The following is a 16,977-nucleotide window of genomic DNA, read 5'->3' on the forward strand; positions in this document are numbered from 1 at the left end:
ATTTATCTGGCTTATGCAAGCCTTCTTTACATATTGATGACTGACACCACGTTCAGTCGTTATCTTTTGCACTTTCGCACTGCGCCACACTGCATTGTTTTCAGTTTAGTCACTATTCTGTCTCATACGTATGCATCATAAGGCAATAATTGCATGTTGTACACTGAAAGACAAAACATGGCCTGTTCTTAAAGCAAAATTGTCAATAGGTTGTGATCAGAACTGATGGAATGCATGAAAGCTAAACAGAACACTCCTTATTGGTGAAAAAACATATCTGAGTAGAGGCGTTTCAAGGATGGGTGAATGAATTAATGTAAAGTGGTACAAACAGAATCTTCCTGATTGGACTGAAATAATAGCTAGTGATTGTCCGATTGTTGTATTACATGAAGTAATGTAATTCAAACTGAAGTGTTTATTCATCAAATCCCATTGTTTCTTTTCAGAGCTATTATCAACAAATCACACTCTATAGTTTCTCTGGAGCTGATCTTGTTACGATCCATACATACATTTGAAATGTATACAAAATCAAACCTAGTTGTATTTAAGGCTCGATGTATATAAAGTTAGATTGTACATGATCCTTAAATAGTAAAAGAAAAATGGAAAATGTCAACTATGGTTAAAAAAAAAAGTCTAAAATCAAGTGTCAAAATCAGTTAACATAATTTTTCTAAAAGCAGCTTTGTGTCGTAGCATCCGTTGTGAACTTCCTAAAATTTACTTCTAACAAATAAGACACATATAATTAAAGAAGAAAGAAATGATAATGAAATTAATCTGTGCTGTTTATGTGACAAGAAAATTTCAAAATTAACTAACAAAACTAATGCTTTGGATACTCATGGCGAAAAGTCCAACTGTCAAGCAAACACCAAGGCAGATATTGAATTGTGTATTATGTAACCATTACTGCATTTGCCCATGATACCATACCAGTGAGTGGTTTAAGGCAAACTAAGGCTCATTGCACATGAACGCTGATATACTGTATTACAAAGAGATGAATCGAGAAATTAATGAATGTAATGACCAGAAGCACAGGAATACATCAACAGCTCACATTTAGCCTTAGTTTGACTTTGTAATAATATTAAGCATATTATATCACTGCTGTGAGCTGTGATAAGACAAAACTTTGATGTGAGTCACTGAAGATGATTGAGCAGTTATGCAAATGTTAGACTCACGTAACCTCTGCAAACATGAGCATGATTTTCCTAACAGACCACTGCCCAGTGATCACAAATCATAGCTTTACATACTTCTGATACTGTGACACGAATAGTGCTGTATGTGACCGAAATGGCTCCCAGAAGCAAGCTGCACATATGACAAGACAGCATATCTGACGAATTCAAGAGAGCACCGTTAAACCAGCGTGACATGTATTTACAGGACTTGATTCTAAGTTATCGAGTGCTGGTAACGAAAGCATTCGGGCAAACATGCACCCAAACCGGTTGTAACAGATCTGGGAAGGAAGAAAAAAATACATTTGCACCTGAGGAGATATTTAATCCATGTGCCTCACTTTAGCACTTTGAATTCTTGTGAGTTTTTTGTTTTTTTACAGACATGCTATTATAATAAGAACAGTCCAGACAATTGTCTAGGAAGATGACAACAAACTCTACGTGGGGTAGAATTATCTAGTGGCCTCCTTGTTCTGATTTATTAGACAATGGCTGCCTTTGTTTGGCCAAAAAGCATATGCAATACCTCCCCACGAGTACCTTTATCTCTTATAGTTACAAAATGATTTTCTGATTTGAATAAACCAAGCAAAGGGTATTTTATTATTTAAAAAGGGAGAGCATTAATTCAATCAGATAGATGCAAGAGGAAGAACAGGGAAGTGATAAAAGATAGCCTAAGCATGGGCATGAAGACAGCAAGATGTGATTTTATGTCTGCATCCCATGCCAATAAGTGGGGCTATTGTGTTCTCTCAGTGGATACACTGGCTCAGCTTATCTGGGCCTCTTATCATTTTTGTCTCATACTCAAATGGACCTGTGAGGCGTCCAATCCAACACTGAGTTGGACAGATTAGTGCTCTGTTACTGATGCAGCTTTGCTTTTTGGGGTTATGGGGAGGTCAATCTAGCATTTTATTACCCATTACAAAATGACACACTAGATCATAGTCTTATGATAGGTAAGGAAAGTAGCATTTAAAGTACTTGTGAAGAACGAAGAAAGTATTTTGGTTTTTCTTCTGCATTTGCATTAAACAAAAAATAATTCAGAAATGACCTTTGTTCATATTTTTTGCTGTAACCAAAAACATGAGGAAGTATTCATGAAAATGCACAAATTATTTGTTTCCAGTATGTTACGGAGCCAATTTCCTTTGAAGATTTTGGAGTTCCCATTACTGTTGATTTCCTTGTCTGCATTTGACAATTACTAAAGCTGTAATTTCCTTGTTTCAACCCAAAAAAAAAAAAAAAAAAAAAAATCAGGTAGAATGTCAGTGTCAAGTGTACATTTTTTGCATAAAAGGTGAAAACAAAGTTCAAAAATAATTTGAACATCAAAATATTAAAAGCATATAAACCAGCTCTACCACTGCTGCAAACCCAAAGCAGCTAAATAAGAGTGTCCATCTTTACATTTCATTTAAAAATCAAATTAAAATAAAGACTGCAGGATCAAATGTCCACACTGGTATTTTCTTTTTTCCCCAGAATACTCATGATACTGTCTTGGACACAGTTCGTTATCAGCAGCACAACTGAGATTGATGACAGATGACAATAAAGTTCCGGATAGATCTGACAGTTACTCATTTTCTGGCCTTGTTTTCTTTTTAGACAGGTTTCATTTTACAAAAATCTATTGTTTTCAAAAAGTTAGTTTCGTAAACTCTGGTGTAATCATAAATGTTTCCATTCAGTCAAAACTGTGAAATAAATATACTAAACAGATCAATCCTAGGCTATATAATATTTGTGCAACAGTTTTTTTTGGGGTTTTTTTTAAATGCAATTTGCTGGACCAGGCTGAAGCTGGACACGGCGAAGCCGAAGCTGGACCAGGCGACGGCAAAGCTGAAGCTGAAAACTGAGCAGGTAGCAGAGCTGACAGAGCTAGAGACTGAGCTAATGACTGAAGTAGAGGTTGTAGTAATGGCAGACAACAAGGTAACTGATCCAATTCTCCTGAGCTTCCTGAACACAAGGAAAAAGGCTGGACGGGCTCACTAGCAGAACCTCAGCTGGCCTGGGAGCAGGGACAGGAGTCATGGATGCAGGCTCAGAAAAACAGTCTTTTGAGGTGTCACATGAACAGTTTCAGTGGATATCGACACAAAAAACCCACACACCATGGTGAGCTGATTCAAACATGAATGGCCGTGGAAGACAAAACTTAACTTGATCCATTAGCTCTGAGGCAGTAAGTCCAAGTAGTTTAGCCAGTTTAAATATGGTGGATGGCACCTTGTTATCTGTAACGTTCTCACCAGTCACATCATACACATCCTTGGATAGTTCACTAGGGACAGATACAGAAACTAGGGAGTCCCTTAAAACATTGTCCTGTTCTGAGACGATGGTGTCACTTGTGCTCACCTCCGGGGCTTTCTCAATTGTGGCAAAAACAAAGTTCTTAGAGTCTACAGGCAAGTAGTCCATAAAACCTGGGTTGGCCATTGCTATCCGAGCTGGTTGGGCCCAAATGGAGTCCTTCTCTTCCTCCTGCTTCCCTGCGCAGGAAATAATCCAGAGTCCTCGAAGTTGCGTGACACGAATTTTAAATTCAACAAAGTTACTGAAGTAAATGTCTGCTGGGTCCAACATGGTCAGGTTGTTCTGTTACAGTCTGGCAGAAGCAGACTGTATGTATTGTGAAGAGTGGACCCAAAATGCAGACACCAAGGAACTTGGATCAAAACTTGAGTATCAACAAAAAGCGAGCCGTTTAATTAGGCTGGCAGAAAAGGTACAAATAAAGGGCAAGGCAAACAGAAATAAAACTAACATTAACCTAAACTGGGAGAACTAAACAAACAACATGGAAAAACCTGGACATGAAACCTAGAAACATGGCATGGAGAACATGGCGTGAACAACAGACGACCTGACAAGGAATGACTGAAGACACACGGACTAAATACACACAGGAGGATAATGAGGGAAACGGAAACACATGGGGAAACAGCTGACACACATGAACATAACCACGTCACAAGGGGAGAGTAAAACTAAAAACATTGAACATAGGAACACAGGACCACTTCAAAATAAAACAGGAAACATAATGAGACGCAGACATGACAACCTGAACTTGACAACGTAAGACACAGACATGAAACACATGAAGGGCAAGGGAGACTTAACAGGGGTTGGAAGACACAAGGGGAATCTAATAACAAATTAAATAGAAAAACTAATGAGCTTAACCATATACTATAAACATCAAAATAAACTAAAACTCAAAACACTGGGTCATAAGACCCAGGATCGTGACATACAGTCCTTCAAGTACCTCTGTGTCCACAACCCCTCAGATCTGACATGGTCTGCCCACATTCAGGTCCAGTACAAAAAGGCTAGGCAGCGCCTGTACCACCTACGACAACTGAGGAAGTTCAGGGTCTCTCCAGAGATCCTCAGGACTTTCTATATAGGCGCTGTGGAGAGCATCCTCACACAGAACATCATGTCCTGGTATGCGAACAGCTGTGTCAAGGACAAAAAACAAACATTCCCATATCATGCCTGATCCTTCTGACTTCTTTGCAGCACAACTTTAACACCACACTCACACAATGTACATGCCCAAATTTTAAAATTGTAAATTTCCAGATTGTTTTATTCTATTTAACTTGTATGTAATTCACTCACTTATTGCACGTAATGTCCTCTTTGTATATATCTACCTACTTTACTTACTTTCGTGGAGCATATCAGGTTTCACTGCGTGTTATACTTGTATAACTATCTGTGTGACAAAAAAAGGGATCTCGAATCTTGAATAAGCAGAATAAAAATGGATAAAGACACATTTTGAATTATATGTCCTTATGTATCTTTGAATGTATGTTGGTAATAAGTGTGCAATTTACAATGCATTCATTACAAACATTCTTGTCTAAAAGTCTCTGAGTTACAGAGAGAAATACATAACCAACAGCACACTCTTCAATAATGACAACACTTGCTTTTATAGATAAATTAATAAATGGTTTTGTTGTGGTAACGGGAAAGAATTTGTTCTTCTCAAAGTCTGGCTCTGCGTACATATCTCTTCTCTTCGATATAGTATGAACAACAACAGCAGTTCAGCACGAGCATCGACCCTTTTCATCCTTTAACAAAGTACCTTCACAGCAGAGGGCAGTAGTTCACTGAGTCTATTTAAAAGCGACAGAACTACATTGTAAAGGCACTTGAAGGACCAATGTAGGTAAGACTCTTGTTGCCTGATCGTTAATGTCTACACGAGCTTATAATACATTTATCACCGGGGTAAACTTTTTTTTTCATTAGTCCAGTGTTTGCGTTTAAAGATTTTTCTGTGCTTCATGTTTTTCTTTTAAAAATACGGATTTTATGGCAGAAAACGGCTCTGTCCTTCTTCACCCCACCCCCTCCTTTTTTGTCGTCAGGCATCTGTATGGACACGTCTTGCCGACGGAGGACGATAACATGGCGGCCTCCTTGCGTTTGGGTCGTCAGGGAATGTTATTTGGCCTCAGACTGAATAATTTTAATAAATGTTTAAGGTCGACACACCAATGGCAAGACCAAGTCAGACACTTCTTTCAGTCGCCATGGGTACTCGGTAAGTGTTGACAGTTTACCAGGTAAATGGCTGTTGCCCTTTCTGTGCTGACAATCGCTGGCATTTGCAATCGTCACTACCCTTTAATGGTGCAACGTTACTTTGCTCTCGTTTTGTCAGGGCATGACAAATAGTAGGAGTGTTGGTAAATCAGAGGGTTGGCATGAGTGTTAAGCGAAAAATGTAATGGTTATTTTTTGCAGTTAACGGTATGGAAAGCTGCTAATGCCGCTTTCTAAATCACTTGGATTATCTTGCATGTCTCCAACCAGTCTGGTTTCTCTCCCTGTAAACGAACTTGCGTCATCAAAGCTGTCACATTTGTAGCAGAATCATTAAATGTTAAAAAAAAAGAGTATTAGCTCCAAAAAGTGCTAACACTGAAGCGGCAAGGAGGAGAAAGAGTGATAGTAGATGAGTTTAAACACGTAGGTCAAACAACAAAAGCAATGAACAGTGTATAAGAGAGGTGAAGAGAGTGTGGGCAGGGTGGAGTTGAGTGTCAGATGTGATAGTAGAAAGAGTGAAAGGCAAGGTTTACATGATGGCAGCCAGACCTGCTGTGATTTAAGGTCTGGAGACAGTGACACTGACTAAAAGACAGGAAGCAGATTTGGAGATGCTAAGATTTCCATTGGGAGTGCAAAGAATGGACAAGATTAACACTCAGTATATCAGAGCCCAGATTGAGCGCTTTAAGTTAAAGAGGCGAGACTGAGAGGGTTTGGATATGTTCAAAGAAAGAATCATGGATATGTTCGGCAAAAGGTCTTGAATATGGAGCTGCTTGGCAGGAGGAAAAGAGGAAAGACCACAGAGGATGTAGTGAAGGAGAAGATGCAGACGGTTGGTGTGACAAAAGAGGGCTCCAAAAAGTTCCAAGAGTGTAAATGCGGTGTATCAGAACTAGGGCTGCACGATTAATCGTTAGAAAATCCCGATCTCGATTCATACTTATGTGCGATCTCATTTCCAAATGACAACGATTTAAAAAAAAAAAAAAAAAAAATAAGACGACGACGATTGTACCGCATTTTGATCCGGGACGTACTCTGCATGAAAACAAGCGCTCACTCTTCCTGCTCAACAAATGACAAGGGCGGAGCCTTATACCACCTGATACAGAAGCCGTGCTGTGTGATGCTAAAATTAGCAGGGAAAAAACAACTGAGAGCACGTCAGGGATGACAAGAAAGTGACAGGAGAAAATCCGTTCCGGTCAACCACCCAAACACCAATGACGGGAACCTTATTGTTGGAGGTTCCATTTTTAGGGCAGAAATACCGGGGTTACTCGCATATCTCACGGAGGAATAAACCATACACACGTTGTTTAGAGTTTTACATCAGAGGGACACACCTTCCTCTGCGCCATCTTTTATTGCACACACACTTCCGTATTTATACCTTTCAGGTTAAGAGCACATACATATATGATAGGGCAACACCCCCACTTGCTCTTAACACTATACATTACACATGATATACATATTTACATGATATTCACATATCAACGTTTTATGTTCCAAACAAAATATGCGTAAATTTATCTATTTTCACTTTACTTACAGACTTAGTCATGATGTCTGCTACCATGTCTTCTGTTGCACAATACTTAACTTGTACTTCCTTCTCAGTTATAGCAGACCTAATAAAGTGATACTTGATATCGATGTGTTTACATCTTTGACGGTTTATAGGATTTTTGGACAATGCAATTGCACCTTGATTGTCTGCAAGAATGGTAACTGGTGAATATTGCCTTTTAATGTCCATGCCATTAAGTAGCTGTGAGAGGTATAAGCTTTCTTGTACTGTGGCGGCCATCGCCATGTACTCTGCCTCGCACGTTGACAAAGCTACTGTAGCTTGCTTCCTGGTTTTCCAGCAGATCACTGGCCCATTTTTGGATAATACAAAACAATAACCCGTTGTACTTCTCCTGTCACTCAAGTCTGTGGCCCAATCTGCATCGCTGTATGCTATAAGATTTAGGTTTCCTTCTATCCTTTTATAGCACAGCTCTTTGTTTAGTGTCCCCTTAAGGTAACGTAATACATGTTTTGCTGCTGTCCAATGATGCTCTTTTGGCTCAGAAAGGGATTGTGACAGTTTGCTCACTATCCAACTCAAATCTGGTCTTGTACATGTCATTAAGTAAATCAAACTGCCCACTAATTCTCTATATTTTCCTGAATCAACTGATTCACCATGTGCACCAAAATCATTTTTGAGTTCACAAGGAGTAGAACGTGGCTTACAGTCAGACATTTTGAACTTTTCCAGGATTTTTGTGATGTACCGTGTCTGATTTAGTCTTATCTCATGGTTCTCTTGTATACAGTCAATACCCAAGAAATGTTTGAGCTCACCAAGATCCTTCATTTTAAATTTCTCATCCAACATTTGTTTCACGTTGCTGATAGCGTCTTCACTGTTGGCAGCTATGATTACATCATCAACCCAGATGATAAGAATCACTGTCTCACTCGCTGTCTGTCTGGAATATACACAATGGTCTACAGGATTTTGTTTGTAACCTTTTTCACATAAATGGTCATGTAACATCTTATTCCAGTTCCTGCCAGATTGTTTCAAACCATATAGTGATTTGTTTAGTTTACAGACCAGTTTTTCACCTGTGTCTGACTTTACTTCAAAACCTTCTGGTTGCTGCATATACACCTCACAATCGATTGGGGCGTGCAAATAAGCAGTCTTCACGTCCATTTGATGGAGTTTAAAGTTGTGCTGTACTGCTAATTGCATCAGCGTACGCACTGACGTCATATCTGCAGTCGGCGAAAAGGTTTCTTTGTAATCAATGCCTTGAACTTGGCTATAGCCTTTAGCAACATATCTTGCTTTAAATGTTTTAGTCTGATTTGGGTTCTCTTTTATCACATACACCCATCTCCCCCCCACTGCATTTTTACCTTCTGGCAGCGTGGTCAAAGTAAACGTATTATTGTCTTTCAAGGATCTTATTTCATCTTCCATAGCATCTGACCAACACTTAGAGTTCGATGACTGCATAGCTTCTTCAAAAGTCTTTGGTATGTCGTACATCACCCTGTAACAGTAATCTACAGTCAGTGATGTTTGGTCGTCTTCTGCAGTTTGGACATAGTCTTTCAGGTAATCTGGCCTTCTCCTGTTTCGTTTGGGATATCGTTCAGACTCTGTTCTATCACTCTGTTTGTCTGAGTTTTGTGCATCATTTATGCCATTGTCCTGAATGTCACTTTCAGGTTCCAGGATCATACTTTCATCTGATCTCTGGTCATTCCCTGTTTTGTCCTTTCTAGCGGGGTACTTCAAGATGTCCCCTGGAGTCAAATCATCATCTCCATTGTCATCAACCTGAGTGGTCTGGGTTTGGTGCTCAACTACACTTTTAGTGAGGAACTTGACCAACCTATGTCTAAGAACTCGTCCTGTTTTAGGGTAGTAGATTAGATACGACGGACTGTTTTTATCGTAACCCACAAAAACTCCTTCGTCACATCTTGCGTCTAACTTTTTTTTGTTGTGCCCGTAACCATAGCAAACTGATCCAAAAATCCCCATCCTCGACATGTCTGGCTTCTTTCCTGTCAGCATGTAATAAGGGGTTTGCTTTGTGCGTCTGTTGTAACACCTATTACGAATTACTGCGGCAGTCATAACAGCATAAGTCCATAATCTTTTTGGCAGGTTACTTTCGATCAACATACACCGTGCCATTTCAAAAAGTGTTCGCCATTGTCTCTCGGCAGTCCCATTCTGATGAGGTGAATACGGCGCTGATGTCTCATGCCTTATCGTGTTTTTATTTAACAATGTCTGAAACTCTTTAGATGTAAATTCAGTTCCATTGTCTGATCTGATTCTCTTTACTTGCCCATAGGGGGCGACGTCTGCCAAAAACTTTTCAGTTGCTTTTACGGTGTCACTTTTAGCCTTTAGAAAGTACACAAACATTGTGCCTGAGTAATCGTCAGTAAATGCTAACGTGTACCTGAACCCGTCTTTAGCTTCTGGTTCTATCGGTCCAGCTAAGTCAGTGTGCACTAGCTCTAATGCTTCTTCTGCTCTTTCATCAGGCTCTCTATTCCTGGTTTGGATAAATTTGCCTTTTGTACACACTTCACAGTCTTGGTAATGTTTAGCTTTACCTTTTATTTTCATACCCTCGGTAATGTCCTCTAGTTTAACCAAGTCTTCATAGTTGCAATGGCCGAGGATTTTGTGCCAAGTTTCTACATCATGACAGCCATTGCATTCGTCGTTGTCAACATAATGATCAGATGTAACACTGTTCAAATAGTATAGGCGTTCATATTCACTTATCTTAAACCTTGTCCCGTTCTTATGGATAAGCTGGTTGCAGCCCTTCTTGAAGGTTACTGAGGCTCCTTTGGCCGTTGCCGCCTGAACCGAGAAGATATCTTGCGGGTAAGAGGGAATGTAAAGTGCTCCCTCCAGTGTCGCCTTCACCTTTCGTCCCTCGCTGTCTTGTAGATAGACCTCCACATCTCCCCTCTTCAGTGCGACCCCACTCGTCCTCGTTCCGTCAGCTAATTCCATGAAGTGTCTTCCAGGTGTGAATGTCTCATCAAAACTCTTAAATCTCTGAATGTCCGTAATAATGTGAGAAGTGGCCCCTGTATCAACCATTAGGCCTCTCTGTTTCAGCCCTTGATTTCCACAGTCTTTGGCTTTGAACGCGAAACTATGATCTTCTGCATCAGTTACGTGTTTAGCAGTAATCTTCTTTCGTCGGCGACAGTCGCTGTCCTTATGCGTTGAGCTTTTACAGTAACCGCACCACTGCTTCACTTTTTGTTCTTTCCTTTCGGTCTTTGTGTAACACTCACGTGCTATATGACCCTCTTTTCCACAGTTGTAACATGTTATTTCTGCATTGTCTCTCTCTTTCTTCCAGTTATTTGCCTTCATCACATTGTCTTCAGAACATGTGGCCTTTTCGGTGCTCTCGTAGCTTCTTAATTTAGCTTTGAATTCACTAAATGTCATTGCTTTGTCACTGTGGGTTACATGTATGGCAAACGGCTTGAAAGATTCAGGCAACCCTTTTAGCACCATTGCAATAAGCAGTCCATCACTTAATGTCTCTTCTGCATTCCTCAGAGCTGTAATGGCAGTCTCAGCCCTTATCATATAGTCTGTGACGCTCTCACTGGGAGTTTTCTGTAGCGACGTTAGCTCCGTGTACAGGCTAATCACACGTGGTGTACCCTTACCGGCGTAGTGCTCTCTCAGAATCTCCAACGCTTTTCGTCCGTCATCCTTGGCATCTCTCATCACGAGTGAAAGACTTCTATCATCCAATACTTGGATTAGCTCTGCATAAGCTACTTCATTCTTTTCATCCAAGTCCTTGTCTTCTTCCTCCGACTCGCCGGGCTCGTTCAGAATGGCAGCCTTTAGCCCAAGTAGCCGCAGGTATCCCAGGAACTTTGTTTCCCACAGTTCATAGTTTCTCTCGTCTCCGTCGAAGCATAGACGGTTCCACCGGCTTCCCACATCCCTTCTGGGCCCATAACCTGTTGGAGGTTCCATTTTTAGGGCAGAAATACCGGGGTTACTCGCATATCTCACGGAGGAATAAACCATACACACGTTGTTTAGAGTTTTACATCAGAGGGACACACCTTCCTCTGCGCCATCTTTTATTGCACACACACTTCCGTATTTATACCTTTCAGGTTAAGAGCACATACATATATGATAGGGCAACACTTATACAGCGCTTTCCTATACACATCGAACTCAAAGAAATTACGGAGGCTATCACTTATCACCTGACCAAAGATATGGCTCCCATCAACACTGTGCAAAACGAGGGATTTAGGAAAATGATCAACACCCTAGACAAACGCTACACAGTGCCGTCCTGCAACTATTTTTCTATTGTTGCACTACCTGCTCTATACACGCAGTGTCGAGCAACGGTGGAGACGGAATTTCAAGCAGTACAACATTTTGCGGCAACAACAAAACGTGAGACATTTGTTGTTTTTATGTTTATTTATTGTTTTTATGTTCAGTCTCAACTGTTACGAAGTCGATGTGCAGTTAATAAGTGCAATAAATATTTATACTGGAAAAGAAAATCGTGAGAGAATCGTGATCTCAATTCTAAGCCAAAAAATCGTGATTCTCATTTTATGCAAAATCGTGCAGCCCTAATCAGAACTTTATTTAAAGGGATCTTATTGAGAAACCTTAAACTAGCTTCTCCAGGATGATGGCGCTTTAGGGCACTGGTACTTCACTATTTGCAGATTTGAAGAGATGCACTGAAGCTGTTCTGGTGGAACTTGTTGTGCCCATGATATGCCCATATGCCCATGATTGCTGTGCTTAATTTTTTTTTTTTTTCCGTTGTGACATGTAAACATGTCAGTAATTAAAATAAAATGTTCAGTCCCAAATCCAGTGTGAGTATATGAATTTGAAAAGTTACACAGATGTCATTCTTTGTCAATGAATCTCATTCAGAAATAAAACTGCCCAGTAAATGTTTTGGGACTTTAAGCATGAAGAAGATAAAATGTAAACAGACAGATTTTCTGTTTTTGAGTACTGAAACAACACGCATGCCATATAAATACACAACTCTTCCTTACACATCTCTGAAGGTTGATTCTGTTCATCTGGACGTCCCGATGAATAGAATCAACCTTTGGAGATTTACTTACCATACCTGGATAATTGAGCGTGCATCAAGCTCTTCCTTACACACTGAATATGTCTGTGAAGGTTCTCAGGACAAGACTCAGCAGTCCATCTGCATCTTAAGGATAAAGGATACTCTTTCGAGGATGCCAATGTTCACATTTTGGACAGAGAGGACAGATGGTTTGAAAGAGGAGTGAAAGAAGCCATCTATGTCCACTGTGAGCGACCATCTTTGAACAGAGGCGGGGGTTTACGACACCAACTCTCTGCCATCTATAATCCAGTTTTGAGATCCCTTCCCAGACGCCTTAACGCCCACTCTCATCCAGGGCCAACTGACCTCAGGAATTCGCATGATAAGGTGGGGCCAGGTTTCACAATGAACTCACCCGAAACTCTGGCTGATTGGGACCCACACCCAGTTTCACACCTTGGCTCAGGCGATTAGAGGATCATCAGGGGGTCCTTTTGTCCCTCTGTGGGGGGAAACTCCCACTAGGCTTATATGTGGGACTCTCCACCATTTGACCTTAGAACTGAAGAAGCTTCTCGGATGAGAGGTGAAACGTCTTCAAGTAACTTAAAGAAGTCCAGACGCTTTTCTTTGCAAGCTCCTTTGACTTACACACTGAAGTTTTGCACCACTGCTGAACATACAGCAGGTGGCAGCAGCACACAGTTTGGCCAGAGACCATGCAACATGAAACAAAGGCCATGTTACAATAAATAAAAACTAACACACCAAGAATTTGAATAATTGAATCCCCAAATTATTTACATTTTTCATTTCTCTTTTAAATTAAATGTATATAGATTTATAGTTATATAACTGACTAACTTGGCTGCCTGACTTTTATTATGTAAGATTAATTTAAAGTGTGGCGTCAAATGGAAAGGGCTTTTTTTTTTTTTTTTTTCTTTTACCTGTTTGGGTTAATGTTGTTTACTGCTAACAGAAACTTTTTTAAAATATGTATCATGCATTAAAAAATTCTATTATAAATGACTGTAATATGTGTGTTGTTCAGTAAACATAAAGAATGTGTAAAACAAAGGGCTATTCATTTTAAGTTGTACCGTGTTTGAGCTCTAAACCTTATTTTTGTTGCTTTCAGCTTTACTACCATATGTAGTAAAGCTGTTATCTTGGATTTATGTTTTCTTCTGGCAGCCTGAAGCTCTAGTGTGAACTCTGGCCTTCTGTGTGACTACAGATGGTGACAGTTGGGGACCACAATGATACAAATGCCTTTGCATCTTCTGGTGTGGTGTCATCCAGGAGCACAGTTGTATAAGTGACATGGCAACATTTTCATGGTACCGCTGTCTCTTGTGCTCTGCTGCAAGTTGAACATACGGACCCCCAAGGGCTTTATTCGAACTATTCAGTGCTACTTCTGAGCATGTTACTTGATGCATTTTGACATTCAAATATTTTAGATGAAATTGCAAAACCTTACTGGAAGGGCTAATTTTTTTCCTATTCTGAAAGAAAGGGGGGATTTTTGTTTTAAATTTAAACCTAATGAAACCCTTGACATTATGTGCCGTCGAAAATCATATGTTATTTTCTTTCTCTCCTCTAGGCGTCAGTCCACTCAAAGTGCAGATGCCCGCACTCTCTCCTACCATGGAAGAGGGAAACATAGTCAAATGGCTGAAGAAGGAAGGTAAAGAAAGCACGTTGACAGAAGACTTTATTAGAAAATTTAACAGACACTCATCACACATTTGTACTGAGCTTCTTTGTCAGATTTTAAACCTCTTTGCGTTTTAATATGTTATCCAAAGGGATAGATGCTTCACTTTTCTTATACTTGTAATATCCTCCCCTGTAGTGCTCAGTTGGTTTCCAGTTCTTAAAGTAACAGAGAGAGGCCTGAGAAATGGGTCACCTGAGGGCCTCTGGTGGCTAATTGGCTCAAGGACCATGGCAGTCATTATCAGTCACTGTTTAGCAACTCTGCATAGCCAGGATCCTTAGTCGCACACTCATTTATCAAGAGGCCAGATGCTGAATTCTGATTGGCTTCTCTGCTGTGTTGCTATGTGCTGTGACTTGAGGTTAGATTTGAGTTTGTTTGTGTGTGAGTGAGTGAGAAAGGTGGGGAAAAAACAGATGAATTATTTGAGAAAAATATATCTACACTACTACTTTCTTGCTTTTTAAAAATGAGTTTATGGGAGACTGATTAAAAGCACTCAATTTGCATAAGATAATATGTTCAATTAATCAACTGCTGCTTGAACTGGTATTTGAACAGGATCCACCTGAAAGGGTCAAATGAATCCTTTATCATTTTTTTTTTTCAGCAAAACATTGAAACAGTAGTGAGAAGATTCAATTTAGGGGAATTTATTTTTACAGGTATTCTTAAGTGAGCCACAACATTAAAACCGTGTCTACTATATTGTTTACAGTAGTGTGCAGAAATAACAGTGATGTAGACGTCTCCAAAAACTCTATATGAGGTGTGCTATATTTGTACAATTCTAACAAGCTTGAAAGTCAATATTTGGATTTGTGTACTTTGTTGCCTCTGCATCACTGACAGTCCTGGTTGTTGTTAATAGATTTTAAGCTTATCTTTCTATATACCATTGTAGCCAGTGAAAAGGTTTAAATTTCGGTGGACTTGGCATAGATGTTTGCTTGATTAGACAGATCAACTAATTAGATTTTGATGATTGAGGATCACACTCACTCTGTTCATAACTCCTAGAATAAAGTCCCAATTATGACAGTACACAGTGTTTAAGAGGGTAAATGATTAGGCGATTACATTTATATTTAAAAGGTCACATTGACTATGACATCATAATGTCCTGAAAAAAACATGCTGAAACTTGAATGGTGGTAGATGAATTCTTCAGCAAGGCACAAGGCTAGTTTTGTCATCATGTCCATTGCACTCGAGTAGAGCAAAGGTGAAAATGTCCAGGGTCACCTTTTTTAATCTTTATTTCTACACATTGCACCTCACCCCAGGGGTCATGTGGTGTTAAAACCTCATACCAATCCAATCTGCATTAACTCTCAGGGGCTTCCAAAATCAATACTCCCTCTGCTCTTCCAACCTTTCCCCCATTTCTTTCCACCTTAACCTACCCTGTTTTGTTTTTGTTTGTTTTTTTTCTTCCTACACCTCATCCTACCTGTAATAAATCCTATACATTTAGAAAATTATTTGCAATTTTGCAAAATATTTTTTTAGGCATCCTGTTTTCAAAATTTGCTACATTGCCATATTATCTATCATCTCACAGCTGATTAAAATGTGACCAGATATCAAATTTGGGTAACCCTTTTTCAGGCCCCAGCCTTTAGGAAACCATAGCGCAACACAAAAATGAACTACGTTTTATAAACCTTATCTGTTCCTACCACTTCCTGTTATCACACAGCCAATAAGAAGATTCACTCAGTTTCCAAAGAACTGACAACAACAATTTATTTCTGTCTTGACTGAAATACCATTTAAGTTGCAAAAAATTTGAATTTCTTAAGTATCTGAGCATTACAGAACCAGTGGTTCCTAATTGCTATCCTACTTCTTTGCAAATCAGATGATAATGTATTCCAGCTCTTTCATGAAGTGGACTAGTGAGAACCTACTGGGATAGCCAACGATCTTGCCTTCTATCAGACTTGCTGCATTTTCAGATCTCACATTCTTTCCCATGAAACATTGATTGGTTCTTTTATTTGATATGTAAGCTGGAGGATAAACTTTTTTTGCATAACCTTTTTGTTCTTTCAGTGGAATTCCTTCATCTTTATGCAACAAATTTGTTCTCTTTGTGTATAAAGTGCGATTCAAAGTGCTACTGATGATTGTGACTCATGCATTCATGATAGAATGAATAAGCTGCACTTCCACAAAGGTCCGAAACACTCCCAGAAAATATAAAATTTGGTGTTGAAATACCAAACAAGTATTTATTTTAATTTATTATCTGAAAGTTCTCAGATGTGTTTGTTTACATCTTCAGGTGAGGCAGTTGCAGCAGGTGATGCCCTTTGCGAGATTGAGACTGACAAGGCTGTGGTTACCATGGAATCTAATGATGACGGCGTCTTGGCGAAGATATTGGTGAGTGAGCAAAAACACACATGGTGCTGTTCTGACAGAGATTAATAGAAATGTGAATTTATTTACAAAGAGCAGGCATCCTTGGGCCTTGGGTACTTTTTTCTTAGATAAGTTATTAAGTGGAAGGTCTGAGGATGTGTTTAGATGTGTGTGCAGTTCTTAATGTTATGTTACGGAATCATTTAAATAACGCAGGATATCATCATCTTTCAAGGCTCCTTCATTGATTTTGCTAATTGGCTGTGCTTGTTAAATAGCTTCCTCTTTCCAGTGACAGCAAAGCTTTGACAAGGTGACTGAGAACCTTCACAGACACTTTACTGACAAATATTTCTTTCTTTCCATCCCCCAAGTCTGGTAGCTGTATGAATTTTTAATAGGCTGTCAAAGACCAAGC

The 16,977-nt window shown here is 39.6% G+C and overlaps 1 protein-coding gene across 2 annotated transcripts in view; it reads left to right on the forward strand.

Annotated features, from left to right (window-relative positions):
* The first annotated feature begins 5,623 nt into the window (after positions 1-5,623).
* pdhx (pyruvate dehydrogenase complex component X) overlaps positions 5,624-16,977 on the forward strand; it is a 35,169-nt gene continuing 23,815 nt past the window's right edge. Inside the window, exons 1-4 of one of the 2 annotated variants that reach the window (XM_080304864.1) lie at positions 5,660-5,799; positions 12,568-12,847; positions 14,073-14,156; positions 16,480-16,580. In XM_080304864.1, coding sequence (XP_080160990.1) covers positions 14,096-14,156; positions 16,480-16,580 — 162 coding nt within the window. In that variant the 5' untranslated portion in view covers positions 5,660-5,799; positions 12,568-12,847; positions 14,073-14,095. Of the gene's footprint in view, positions 5,800-12,567; positions 12,848-14,072; positions 14,157-16,479; positions 16,581-16,977 lie in introns of both variants that reach the window. The other variant, XM_026176405.2, reaches the window with a different exon arrangement.

Source organism: Astatotilapia calliptera, chromosome 7 (genome assembly GCF_964374335.1).
Source record: "Astatotilapia calliptera chromosome 7, fAstCal68.1, whole genome shotgun sequence".
Lineage (NCBI taxonomy): Eukaryota > Metazoa > Chordata > Actinopteri > Cichliformes > Cichlidae > Astatotilapia > Astatotilapia calliptera.